Source organism: Eutrigla gurnardus (genome assembly GCF_963514095.1).
Source record: "Eutrigla gurnardus genome assembly, chromosome: 10".
In the NCBI taxonomy this organism is placed as follows: Eukaryota; Metazoa; Chordata; class Actinopteri; order Perciformes; family Triglidae; genus Eutrigla; species Eutrigla gurnardus.
The window spans coordinates 21,622,430-21,635,838 of NC_139924.1; the positions used below are offsets into that span (position 1 = coordinate 21,622,430).

Here is a 13,409-nt window from a genome sequence, read left to right on the forward strand (position 1 = left end):
ATATATATATATATATAGGCTATATATGTGTATATAAATATATATATATATATATATATATATATATATATATATGTGTGTATATGAATATAAACCTGTTTTGGAGCTCAACTGCCTTGTAACATAAGTGCGTCCAACTATTTATTTGCCTTTGGAAAACTACCCAAATGAAGTAAATAAAGATCGTGTTTGGTCTAAATGCTGCATATTTTATTGTTTTGGAGAAATACATTTAATATCACATGTCTAATTATTTGAATTGAAGGTAGTAGGGCCTAAGCAGTGAATATATCAGCCTCATTGGGTGTGAAATTGGTGCCTATGTGAATAAAAGACAAGTCATTTGTTTATGTCTGCACGGCTGAAACAAAGGCTCAGCCTTCGCTGATTCAATAATAGTCGCAAGTGATAGTGAACCTAATCCAATTCAACCATTGATGCTCATCATTTATTACGGTATGCAGACGTACATTCCCAGTGTTGTCATCGTTGCCCGTGTCTGGTGAAAAGGGAGGACTGCAGTCAAATCAAATCAGTCGTTTGGAGATCACGTTTTTAAAAGAACAGGAAACACCCAGAATGACACAAGAAAACACGTAATAATCTTGAAAAAAGGGTTGCAGGGAATCATCAGGCATCACAGTGTTGATGTTGCAGCATTAGCGGCTGTTCAAGTTACTCAACCTGCACTGATTCCAAAATCCCGGCTTAAGCTGAGAATTCTATACTGGTAACAATTACATTTTTTGTAAAGATTTGTTTTTCGAAAACAGGGGTGCATAATTTAGAGTGCAATTGCAGTGCATTAGATACATAAAGGTTTCATTTTTTTGCAAAGAAAAAGAGAAATACAACGGTGAAGACACGTGCAAATGTACCTCAAAGTTCAAGTAAAGTAGAGATAATAACATGTTGAATATTACTGATATTAATCTCCTGAACTTTGAGTTGCTCCACATACTCACTTTACTTTATTCTCTGCCATTAATTCTATTTCTCTGGGTTTGCAGGGGCCCGACCCTGCTGGGAACCGCTGGACTAAAGATGTTAAAACAAAGCTCCACCTCCAGCAGCTACAGCAGTACAATGATGCTCACACATTCATGTATCAGCATTAACAAAATAATTATGTAGTGCATATTCATATGCTTTTTTATGATATTTTTGTTACTGATGATAATACTTTCGGCACATCTGAGTATTTTGAATGCAGAACTTTTTCTTGCAAGGGAGTACTTGCAAGAAAGCGTTGTTGCACAAGTACTTTCACTCAAGTAAAGCAATTTTTGGATGTTTTTATTCATAGGCTTTAAGTTCAGGAAATGAAACTGAAAGAAGTATTGTGGGATTTAGAGGCTTGATGGGAAATAAGGAGACTAGTGTCTAGTAGTGAGGCCGTCCATGTATTCTTGTGTACTACGACAGAGATTGTGATTAAGTGATTAAATCACTCTTGATAACCAATCTCTAAACAGTTCTCCTTGAATGTATTTTTCCATCACATCCCCACAGGTCTCAGTACGTTTAATATACTCTTGGGTTTTTGATGATTTCATTCTAACCCCCTAGAGGGCTGAACAGCGTTGGAGATACTCAGCTTACTCAGTCCCGTCACGTGACTCACGGCATTCCACGGTCTCTATATAAATAACTCGTATGCCGTGTTGCCAAACTCCAGAGGAGCTGCAAGAAGTTACTACTGCTAAAGGTTCACACAGAGAATAAGAGCTTAAGTTTGGTAAGTAGACAGTTTAGAATTTTGTTTTTATTTACATATTGTTTGTTTTGTTGTGGAACATTTACCACAAAATGGACGGAATGCCAAATTAAAAGATACAAAACTTCAAAATAAAATAACGTATTTTAAGGTTGAATTGTTTTGTATGCAATTAACTTTAAATTGTATGCATTGAATGCCATTTGCAAGATCTAGTGTGGAAGTGAAGCATTTATTAATATTTTTTGTATTTATTTAAATTTGTGTTATTTTTGTCAGCCAATAATATTTTTCCCAACCCAAATGAAAAAGTTGAAATAATGTTTTTCTCCATATCGGGTTAATAGTGACTATAAATGTTTTTGTTTTTAAGTTTTGTATCACTTTGAAATCTCTTGTAAGGCAAACCTCCGGTCACTGGGAACCTATCCCTGTGCGTAAAGCGCGCGTAAAGGTCAAACTCCTCATATTTATGGATGTTCTTCTGTATCTTCTCCCTTCTGTATCTTCTCCAGCGCACTTGCTAGGTCCTCCGTGTAGGCTGCACTGATACAAAAATGGATCACCTGGAAAACTCCACAGCATCACCCAAACGCTCAGAGAGCACCGCGAACTCCCAGGCGGACCAACTCGAAGGGAACGCATACCTGTACATATTAATAGTCATGTCTTTCTACGGGATCTTCCTCTCTGGTATAATGCTGGGCTACTTTCGCTCCAAAAGGAGAGAGAAAAAGAGGATCAACGTCTTCACGCGACTCGTGCACGAGGAGATGGAGCGGGAGTGGGGCGCGCTGCCCAAGAAACACAGCCAAACCTTCCCCACCGCTGTCTCGGAACTGCGCTCCGTACAGGTGTCCCTGCCGTTTTGCGGCAAACACAACAGCAACTTAGGACACCTCCACTACGAGGGCGCGCTGCCATCCGCGCTGGCGTGCGCGCTGTGCACGGAGCAGAGCAGCATCAGCTCGCTGTGCTCCTCCGCGGACACGCGCTTCACCATAGAGGAGGAGTCGGACAGTGGCACGGCGGAGGGATCGGAGGAGCACGCGAAGGGAGAGTCCGAGAACAGCGCAGATGATTCAGGCTGAAGGCATACACGTGGGGGGGAAGAAACTGTGTGTTAGCCTCCACAAGAAGAGGAGAAACGTCACCTGGATAGAGCACCAGGAGGACCAGCCGTCTTCGTATCACAGGGGCCCAAACAGTCCAACCAAGACGCCTAAAACATCTGTTTGCTGTAAAAACTCCCAGACCAACATCATCTGTGGTACGATTGAAGAGGGGCACTGGCCCAGAATATTTGTTTATTTCTAGATCAAATTCACTACTATTTGTTTAAAATATGATTTCAAATGACATGACAGGTGAGAGTGCAACATGTGGGATGTTAGGTAGTGATGTAATCATTCAATTCAACATTAGGGCAGCAGCAGCTCAGCACCCAGGTCAACATACACACACATCACAGCTGCTGGAATCATTCATGAAGTCACCAAAAGATTAATATAAAGTTAGATATATGTAAGTATATCTTAAAATAACAGACCTGTACAAGATCATACATTTTGATATTAAAAAAACAAACTTTTATACTACATTATGTCATTGTATGGCTTGCCTCTGTGGTGGTGACCCCTCCCAACTGACTGCTTTGGGCTGATGACTCACCCTGCAGGGGGCTTTTTTTTTTCATCTTCATCTTTTTGATTTTCCTTTCCTTTTCTTTCTTGTTTTTCTTTTTTTTTGCTATTTTGACTCAACTTGACTAGCTCTAGCTTGCCAGCATGGGGTTGAGTATTAAAGGTACCTGGAAACCACTTGAAAGATTGTCTTATGTTAAAAAGAAAATGTATTTGTTGTAGTTTCATGATCGACACTGTTCACAAACCGTCAAAGACGGGGGTTTACTTGATGAAAGCAATACCCTGTGCATATTGTTTTTGTGTGTCTCAATTCCTAAGGATTAATTTTAGATCGAGTCTTTGTAGTGTGCCAGAAAAAAATAAATGCTTGTGACTGCATACAAACTGCACTTATGTATTTTTACTATGATGTTTCACCAGTGGAGGGCACTCTTGTAATGCCGTGGTGGTGGTTACTTTCAACAGATGAGGAAGATGAAAAGGAGATGAAGCAATGGAAATTGTGACTATCTATTATGATTCATGTTATTTTTATAGATAGCCTTCATTAGATCATTAGAATGATGCAGAATGGGGCAGATAATAACATCATCGGTACCACCGCATCACCATAGCTCATCTTTCAGCTCATTATCCTCAGTTGAACATGTGAGAACACGGCAGCCTGTGTCCCAATTATCCAGATCACGGTCCTGTCTTTGACAGTGACAACGCACAAACTTTTAGAGGAAATTAAAAATGTTTTTTTATATATTTATTAGCATTATTTTCTGGAAAGTTTTATGGTAATGCAAAAGAAACTCTAAGGGGATCGTGGACTCCATTTAAAGACCCATCAGACTGCATCAGCACACGTTGAATGACATAGAAGATCGTCACTGAGGCTCCTCTTTCAATTAACAGTTTACTTGCCTGAAGATAGAAAAAACAGAGAAAGATGCAGGATTACGATTTTCTGTTCCCCTAAGCAATGCTGTTTTGTGTGTTGTCTGTGCTGCGTGACTCAGCCTTGCACACGCACACACACACACACACACACACACACACACACACACACACACACACACACACACACACACACACACACACACACACCTTCATACGCAAACAAAGCTATCAGCAGCGCTGCAGGCTGTCGGGCCCACAACTCACTGCAATGACAGCACATACCAACAACAATGATGCCCAGATGCAATTACACACATAGATTTTATGCCATTAAAGGCCCAAAGGCATCCACAATGGCTGTGTGTTGCATGTGTGTGTGTGAATGGATTTCATTAAGGCATTTTTAATTCGGCACTATTAGTTGGTATAGGCTACCTCTTTGTGAATGGAAAGGACTCTGGCAGGAAATTGGCGCAACATATTTTCTTTACGGGGTTCCACTTTGAGAGTTATTATCCTTAACTTTAGGATTTTTCAACTTGGACCCTATTTCCATGGTTTTGTGTCTCAGTGACCAATAAGGCAACAGTTGAAATTGAAATTAGTCCAATAGTGAGTAGGAGCAATGCAGATGGCAGCAATGTCATCATATCACCGTCAATGTACGTCCAGTAAAAGTGCTTTCACTTTGTCATAAAAAGGAAATGTTCATGTTGATCAGTGTGTAAAAACAAAAATACCCCAGTAAACCTATTCATAAAAATGTGGGTATAAACTAAAGATGAGCATTTCTGTATCTCTCCCTCTCCGTCTTCTATCCTCTGGACAGCTTGACACAGATTCATTCATGAAGTATTTGAAATCCGCTATTTCCCGACGCAACACCAAACACCCCACTGGATAATTCATGCACAACAAACACAGAGTGAACCGTTGGTTTATGATCAACAAGCATGTTGAGGGGGATAAACAGCAGGACAAATATATATGTGCGAGCTGCCTTGTCCTCCTTTTATGGTGCAACAACAGCTGTGTGTGAGTGATAGTGAGACACAAAGGAGGGGAGGCTTCTCTCAGGAGGAAGAACAAGCGAGAGTATGCAGGGTGAGAATAAAGAAGCTGATGTGATGCATGGGGTGTCTCTTGCACCGTGAAGCAGGATGTTTGTCATTAGCGTCCCCCTGTGGGAGTCGGTGGTGGGGACTGTGTCCTGCCTTGGGCCTCACACATAAACGTCATTAATGAGTCTGGAAATGAGTCACTTCAAACTCACCATCCCTCTCCCTGTTTCCACCCTTTCCTCCCCCCTCCCTCCCTCCCCACTGTCTCCTCATTAAACTGCTTTTATTAGAGCTAAAATGAGGAACTTCCATTTGGTGTTGATTTTGGCGCCCTCTGTGGATAAAAGCGGTAAGCAGTAGCACTGAGTCCCTATAGAAAACCTCTTTATACTGCAGCAAGGTCTGACAGTCTGTCGCACTCTCCCACAGCTCCCACTGCACTCATTCGTCACTTTTAGTGACAAACCCACTCTGCAGGTCCAGTTGGCTCTACAGAGCTTTTTGGCATCTTTCAGCTGAACAGACAAAGTTAGCAACGACCTGGTGCCCATATTAGGAACTGGATATTTGCCAGATCACCATAAACACAACTTCAAATTAAAGCTGGCAGCTGTCTGCTAACTTGTTAGTAGTTTCACTTTTATAAGACCATAATATATCAAACATTGATTGACAGATTCTGCTTTTATAGAATTCTGGTCCCAGTCGAATTTACAAATGAGTGTGATATAAAAGGCGTAGCATTATGACAAACCCACAGTGAATCTCTGCAGGTAGACAAAGTAAAGGAATGGAACATTTAAACAATATTTCTCTCAGACGGTGGTGGAGACCCAAACAGAGCTCCTCAAAAAATTGGAGAATTAAGAGTTTGAATATTAGTCAGGTCAACAGTAACACAACGCCAAATGGTGATGTTGCTCAGTGTCTGCTGGAAGTGTACATACAGTAGGCAACTGGTTGCTAACTCATTCACCAACATCTGGATAAGGTAACATGTCAGTGTGTTTACAACTTCTCTCGCTGCCCCCTGGTGGCAAACAAGCAATGCATACGAGTTTAAAGGTTGTTATTTGTTTCTACTGATCCTGTTGTGGGGGGGAATCATCTTCTAATGAATGTCCTTACAGCAAAATGTGTGTTTCAGACTGATGCAAGGTTTGAATATTACACATTTACAGCTTCAGTTAAAAAACAGTTGGTCTATAAGAAGCTGGTTGTTTAATCAGCTGATAAAAGGAGACATGCAAGCCTGCGTCGACTGTGATAAATCACCAGACCTTTTCTGGGTCATGGAGATGGAGCAATTACAGCAAGAGCATTACAATATGACATCAAAGCAATTAAAGCAGGCCTGCTCAGGCTCATGGACATTGAACATCAGACGGACTCAAGATGACCAACATCTTAGCAGTGCACTGATAATGTTTGTGTACAGTTAAATGAGGATTGTATGCCTTAAATTCACATTTAGGGGCCTTAAATTCCTTTTCATTATCTTGGCGTGCTATTTTTGGACATTAAAGCTCATCTACAGCTGCACTCTTTTCACATCCAAAAGTGGCCTATGTGACTCACCTTCCTTTCTCACCTGACTCGAGAAAATTAGCTCCGTTAGTCTCCTGCAGTTTGGACGTAGCACCTCCTAATCCTGTTTACAACTTTACTGCAGCTCACAGCCTCTTTGCAAAGTAATACTGCGGCCTGCAGAAACTGATGAGCTTGTTATAAGAAGTGCAACTTTCTCTGAAGTTCTCATGACATTTTGATCTTTATCTCAGAGATTATTAGCGTCTAACATTAGAAAGCTTCTCATTATATAATGTTTGTTATTGCACCGTTGTGAGCAGAGCGTTTTCACACAATCTGGCAGAATAACTAGATGTTGAAACAATTAACCTTGACTGGATGAATGGGACAAAAACAGATGGTGTTCGTCTGTTCCTTTAGAGACAGTAGTGCTAATATTATAGGTATGTGCTAATATTATAGGTAAGAAACGCCCACCAAACAGACAACCTCAGACAAACACAAACAGGAGAAAGAAGACGGGCTGAAATGTTTGCTTGTCCACAAATTAAATGTCTTTCTGTCAGAGTGTGGGTAGCCTTGCTTTCATGTGTAACAAACAGCAGTCAAGAGTCAACCTTTTACCTAATGAGTGTTACTATGGAAACGTAAGCCAAAGGCTTATTTGCATATATGTTGCTGGTCTGGAGAGATCAAGTCACGGAAGAGGAGAGCCTTCACATACGTTGATTAGATGAAAACATTGACAATTAACTGCCAAGATCGGATCGAGTGGAACATTTCATGGTTCTGTTGTGATTTGAGCTGCAGCTGGTTCGTTGGAAAATCAGCCTGACAGATTTAGACCAATATGCTCTTCTGACTCCCCTCAGCTGTTGCTGGACGTGTCAATAAGCATTACCGGAGGCTACCGTGTAGCCTAGCCTACTGTAATGGCAGGATAATTAAAGGAATAGTTATGAGAAACATGCTTATACTTGTCGAAAACTTTGTAAATTTAGCTTAACTTAGCTTACCTAATTTCGCTGACACATTTTTGTTTAATGTTATGGCGATATATGTTTCTCGGCTGGGATCATTAACTATCTCAAATGACCTTGGACGGAGCTGTTTCACCCTTTTTCCAGCCTCTATGCTAAGCTAGGCTAACCAGTCGCTAGCTGTAGCATCATGCCATAATTGCCAAGCTATACTCATCTCGGAAAGAAAGTGAATAAGTGTACTGAATATGGAAATGTCATCTCAAAAGTTCTTATCATTGGTATTCTCGAGTATAGCAGTTACACTTTGTTGTTATTTGCCCCAAGTCAACACACAGTACCAGATAGATAGTGTATGTGATGTCGCCTTAGAAATATCATGTCACCCACTGCCTGAGCTGTCCCAGTTTGAGTAATGTGAAACACTGGGGGTGTGGGGACATGGTCATACGTGTGACATCAAGCCGGGCGAAGCACGATCTTAAAGTATTTGGTCATGGCTTTGTTGGTGCTGTGCCTGTGAAGCTTCGTTAAGTCAGTGGGTGGTGTTGTTCCTTCCGGCCAGCTTTTTTTCCCCCCGGATCACTACTAATGAGAACAGTCATAGTTCACTGTCAAAGAGATGGAAAGCAAAATCACCATTTATTTCTCAGTGGAGCAAAAAGCTGCACACTACAGTCTCTCTGCTTAATGGCAAACAGAGCAAACTGCATAAGGTGTGGCTCAACACACCTGTCTAATGAATGGCAAATTGAGCCATTAATTACACGCTCAAAGAGCTGGTCCCTTAGGCTTGTTACCATGACAGCCATAAGCCAATGAAGGAGTCTCCTTCATCATCTGCACTATGTTATTGTCACTGACAAACACGATTAAGAACCATTAGATCTTACTTCTTCCAATCTGTGTTTTGTGTGACTGAACTATTGGAGTCAAGAGTCTGAGTCACGTTGATGCACACTGGTATATAGTGTGAATATAGGGGATACATTTGGGAAATATCTCCCCTGTGCAGGGATTAAATGCACTCAATACCTGTGCAATGTTGCAACAGCAGTTTCTAAATCACACCTCATCTGTATTTGTGTCTGTGGTACAAGGATACTAATTGTGTATTGACTTCCATATGGTCTAAGCAATTATAAGCTAACATTTCATTTCGCATGGGTTGAGAATCTAATAAAGCCTGTTAATGTGGCAACATCTTCAGTGATGCACACAATAACACCCCATTATTTCATCAGTTGGTGATTAGCATTTTATTAGCTGAAAATAGGGCAAGTTTAGCATTTCAGGGGATCTATTCACAGAAATGGAATATACTGGAATACTATGTTTTCACTGGTGTGTAATCACCTGAAACCAAGATTTGTGTTGTCATTACATTAGAATGAGCCCTTCATAGGGGGCACGTACTCACAATTAACTTAGTAATATTGGCTTTTGAAGAATCACTTTGTGGGGGTTTTATAATAACTCAGCCAACATTCTTGTATCTGGTTCCTTCTCAGAGTGTATTTGTGATGAATAATGAGCTGTTCTTAAAGGTGTCATGATCTCCCCTCTCAGCGCACCTCCCCCTCCTGCTCATCACCGGCCTGCCACGCCCCCTAATCAGCTGAACTCAGTCACCTGTTCACCGCAGCTGCAGCTGATCGCTAATTAGCTGGGCATATATACTCCTCTCCAACATGCACTCATTATCAGATTGTTCTATGTCCCCCAGTACTAGTCTCTCTTTCTTGGGCAGATTCCCTGGTATCGACCCTGCCTGTCCCCGACCTGTCTGCTCTGTCTCAGTCCCGGTGTTCGACCCGGCTTTCCTGCCTGCTCCCCACCAGACTTCCGCCCGCTCGGTTCTGTGATGGAACCGCGCTACACCGGACCCAGCCCTGCGATCTCCTCTGTGGCGGTGTGCTACGTACGACAGCCACACAGATCAACAGTGTCATCTTTGAACTGTCCAGTATCCAAGTGTGTAATAAAAGTCATTACTGACGTGTGCTGCATTTGGATCCTCTCCCGCACCCATTACAAAAGGTTACTCTTACATGTTGCCATAAGTAGGAGGGAGTCTGTTGATAAGTGTCATTTGTGAATCTCAGTGAAAACGTCTTTTTTCAAGGAGTTCTTTGAAGCACTCTTGAGTGTAATTCTCAGAACTTTTAGTATATAGACAGTGTTTATAAGAACACAAAGGAGTGTAACACTATTAAAAAAAACTGATGTCAGGTAGATTTTAATCCCTATTTGGTGAAATGTTTTCCTCACGCTAAAACACGCGATCACTTGGTTACATGATGCTTAATTCGAACCATATAATGTGTTTGTCATTAACAACGAGATCAAGTGAGATTATCATGTGTCTAATTAGCACCAGGGAAGTAGCAGCCTTCATCAGAGAGCTGCCGAGTGTTGTAACCGGCTGTTCGGGGACTAACTGCATAACAACAGTGTGTACAGTGGAGGCAGCCTGTTTACGTGCCTGGGTGGGTCTGCAGTTATTTATACTAATGAACAAGACTGTGCAGAGGTGTGTGTGTGTGACAGAATAAAGTAAGGTGGAAAGACTCAGAGAGAGTGAAGGAAGAAGTAACGACTGCACAATGACAAATCTAAAGACATGGAGCATTAAGAAAGAGTATAGCCAGCAAAGTGATTGAACTGCTGCTGCCACGGCTACCACACACATGAGAGAAAGAGAGATTAATGTAGCCGAACTGTGTACTAAGATTAAAATGAACCAGAAATGCATCAACCTGCTCCCCCTCCCTGTAAAGAAGATGACACAACAAAGCAGCTGAGTTGTTTGTGTGTCGAATCACAATTCCCCGATCATACATTATGTCTTCTTCTTCTGCAGTGTTTCTATGGAGGCGAGCGTTAAGAATTCTTGGAATATCTGGATGTCTCAGAGTAAACAGCCAAATTATCACCCACCATCTGTCAGATAATTGATCGGCCCCAGCACTGTTACTCTCTGTGCTGCCTGCAGCACACAATTCTGAATCTTAATTATAGTATTGTTGCTAATTGTTGCTTTTCTTTTTTTTTAATCAAAGTTTTGTTGTTCGCAGCATCACTTTCTCTCTGCCGGGTCTATGTTGCGAGGGTTGAGAGAAACAATGGAGCAACAATAAAAGGAGTGGCTTATGATTCATCTACTCGGGGTATTTATAGACAAAGGGACAAAACAGCAATAATCATTAGGGGCGGATGTCACAAAATGATAACTTGCACGGAAACACAGTTCTACTCAATATCCTCCTGCCTCCAGAGTGGAGATGAATAGAGAAAAAGGCAAAAGGGAGTGAGTGGAGGAGCAATAAATCCTCCAATCAACAACAAAAGAACGCCTTCCAAAAGGGCACATTCGAGTCCTCTCTGCGATGACACTGCTGTGTTGGGGTCATGGTTTTGTTAAAAGACACCAGTGTTAACTGTTTGTAGGACATGCAATGTGAAAGGGATATTGTGCGACATCACAGAAAATATTGTATTATGGATTTATCTTTAATCTGCTTGTCCTGATAAGGGAATCTTTTTAGCTAATGGTATCTGTGATATCTTCCTTCCAGGCTTTACTCAGGGCTTGTGAACACAGGACAAGATAAAGACCTGAATTATGAGCTTTGTAGCTCAGATCTTCACAACAGAAACTCCCAAGGTATACTTTAGCCAGGGCGGGCAAATCCTCTCATCTGGATCTACGACGACACATAGAAGTGTTTCCTCATCTGATGCCCCCTTTGGCATTACAACATAATTTGTCTGTTGCTTCCAAAACAAACAAAAAGAAATGATTCCTTGATGAGGTTCAGAGATAGATCGTTTTTTGGGGGTTAAAATGTTTACTATGTTATGGTAAGGGGAGCTTGGTCGCCAGGGTTACAATAATAGAGAAAAAAAACTGCATTAAAGTCGGTTGGAAACAGGAAACATCATATCCACAGTTTGAGGTTTGACTGGTGTTTAATGACTTCTCATTACGCCTGTTCTTTTGCAGTGCTTTAATGGCTCTAAATATTTTCCTCGCTGCCCACAACTCCCTATATTTAAAGTGGTACGCCTAGGTAAGACAATGTATGTTTATACTGTATGTATGTATGCTTGGCAAATGAATAAACTACTGTCTTATCATAGTTAGCTGTGAGCAGCCGTTCAGGGTTCTACAGGTTGTTTGGCTAACAGAGCTAACAGCTAATGGAACTGAACACACAGCAGGACTGAGCAGTCAACATAAAGTGTATAGGGCTGGACCTGGATATTCAATTATTCGTTCGTTGTGTAGTTACTCTGTTCAAGTTCCTGCAGAAAACACACATTACAATATTGTTCAATAAAAGAATCCTTAAAAATAAATGCCTTTAATTAAACCAGATGGCACCCATCAGCCAAGGATGTCATGGAGATAAGCTAGAGCCGCCATTGCTTATGTTAGAGCATGCAGCAGTTGGGCTGATCGGACGCCTCCAGAGGAGGGAGAGAGAGTACACAAATGTGACTTTGAGGTACTTTGTAAGTGCAAACTAATTTCCTTCTGGGAAAATAAAGGTAATCAATGAACTAATCAAACATCTACACTACGACACTGATGCACAATTCAATGTGATGCTTCGATTTCAACTGAGAGCAGACGCATGCAGACGTTTGTGCAGCTTAAAGTGCAAATCCTCATCCTTTTTTCTTTCGAAGCTTGGTCTGTGGATTTGAATGACAAATCTATCTTTAGAACTACTTCAAACGGAAGAAATAGTACCATTGAAAGCAGAAAGCAGGGGATTATCCGGAAAAGACAGGGTGCAGTTGGGCTTTTTTTTTTTAAAGAAATGTTGCTTTTGAGTTCTTCAAATTAAATGTTCTATACTCATCAGCATAAATCTAAATTCCTTGCCTTCTATTGTATTGGGATAGTGGAAGAAGTCTCAGAAGAGGATATGGTTAGATACTACCAGGAGTATGATGGAGGAAAGCCTTTTTTCTGGGTGAAATGATCCTTTTATGTCACCTTTGAAGTGTACTGTGGATAAATGTTTAATACTCAAAGGATAGATTTCGGATAGAGAATCACTTTAATACTCGAGGTGTACAGAATGGATTGTAGCCATGACGGCACCCCAACGACTACTGCACCTTTTAGGTAGACCTACTAAAACCCACCTTTCACACACATCTTTCCAATATAAAGAAACCCCTGACAATTCGTGCCATTGTTCCAAAAATCCACACAACATCAAACAGACGTGTTGACTGCAGCAGCCCGACACATTTTCAGTATTTTAGGACCGGACTGATCCGCCTCCACCACCGGGTCTCTGAGGAGTTTGCTGACTACAGTGACCTCTGCCAACGAGACACGGTCTGACACTCTGAATCTTCCAACTTCACTCCCCGAGGTTACTAAAAGTTCTCTTTCAACCATCCAACAGTATCCCCAGCTGAATTCAGTATTTTTAAACCTTAATGAGAACAGGCAGGTCTACCTTCACGTCCTTGATCACAAAATAGTTTTACAAGTTTTAAGAGTGTGATGCTGTATACTTTACCCTACCACACACAAACCTGACACACACACACACACACATGC

At 41.3% G+C, this 13,409-nt stretch overlaps 1 protein-coding gene across 1 annotated transcript; it reads left to right on the top strand.

The window, feature by feature from the left end:
• The first annotated feature begins 1,678 nt into the window (after positions 1-1,678).
• On the top strand, positions 1,679-2,824 carry kcne4 (potassium voltage-gated channel, Isk-related family, member 4). Its single transcript, XM_084018881.1, has 2 exons — positions 1,679-1,738; positions 2,233-2,824. Exon 2 carries the CDS (start codon positions 2,275-2,277, stop codon positions 2,806-2,808), a length of 534 nt encoding a protein of 177 aa, XP_083875007.1. The 5' UTR covers positions 1,679-1,738; positions 2,233-2,274; the 3' UTR covers positions 2,809-2,824.
• Positions 2,825-13,409: the final 10,585 nt, after the last annotated feature.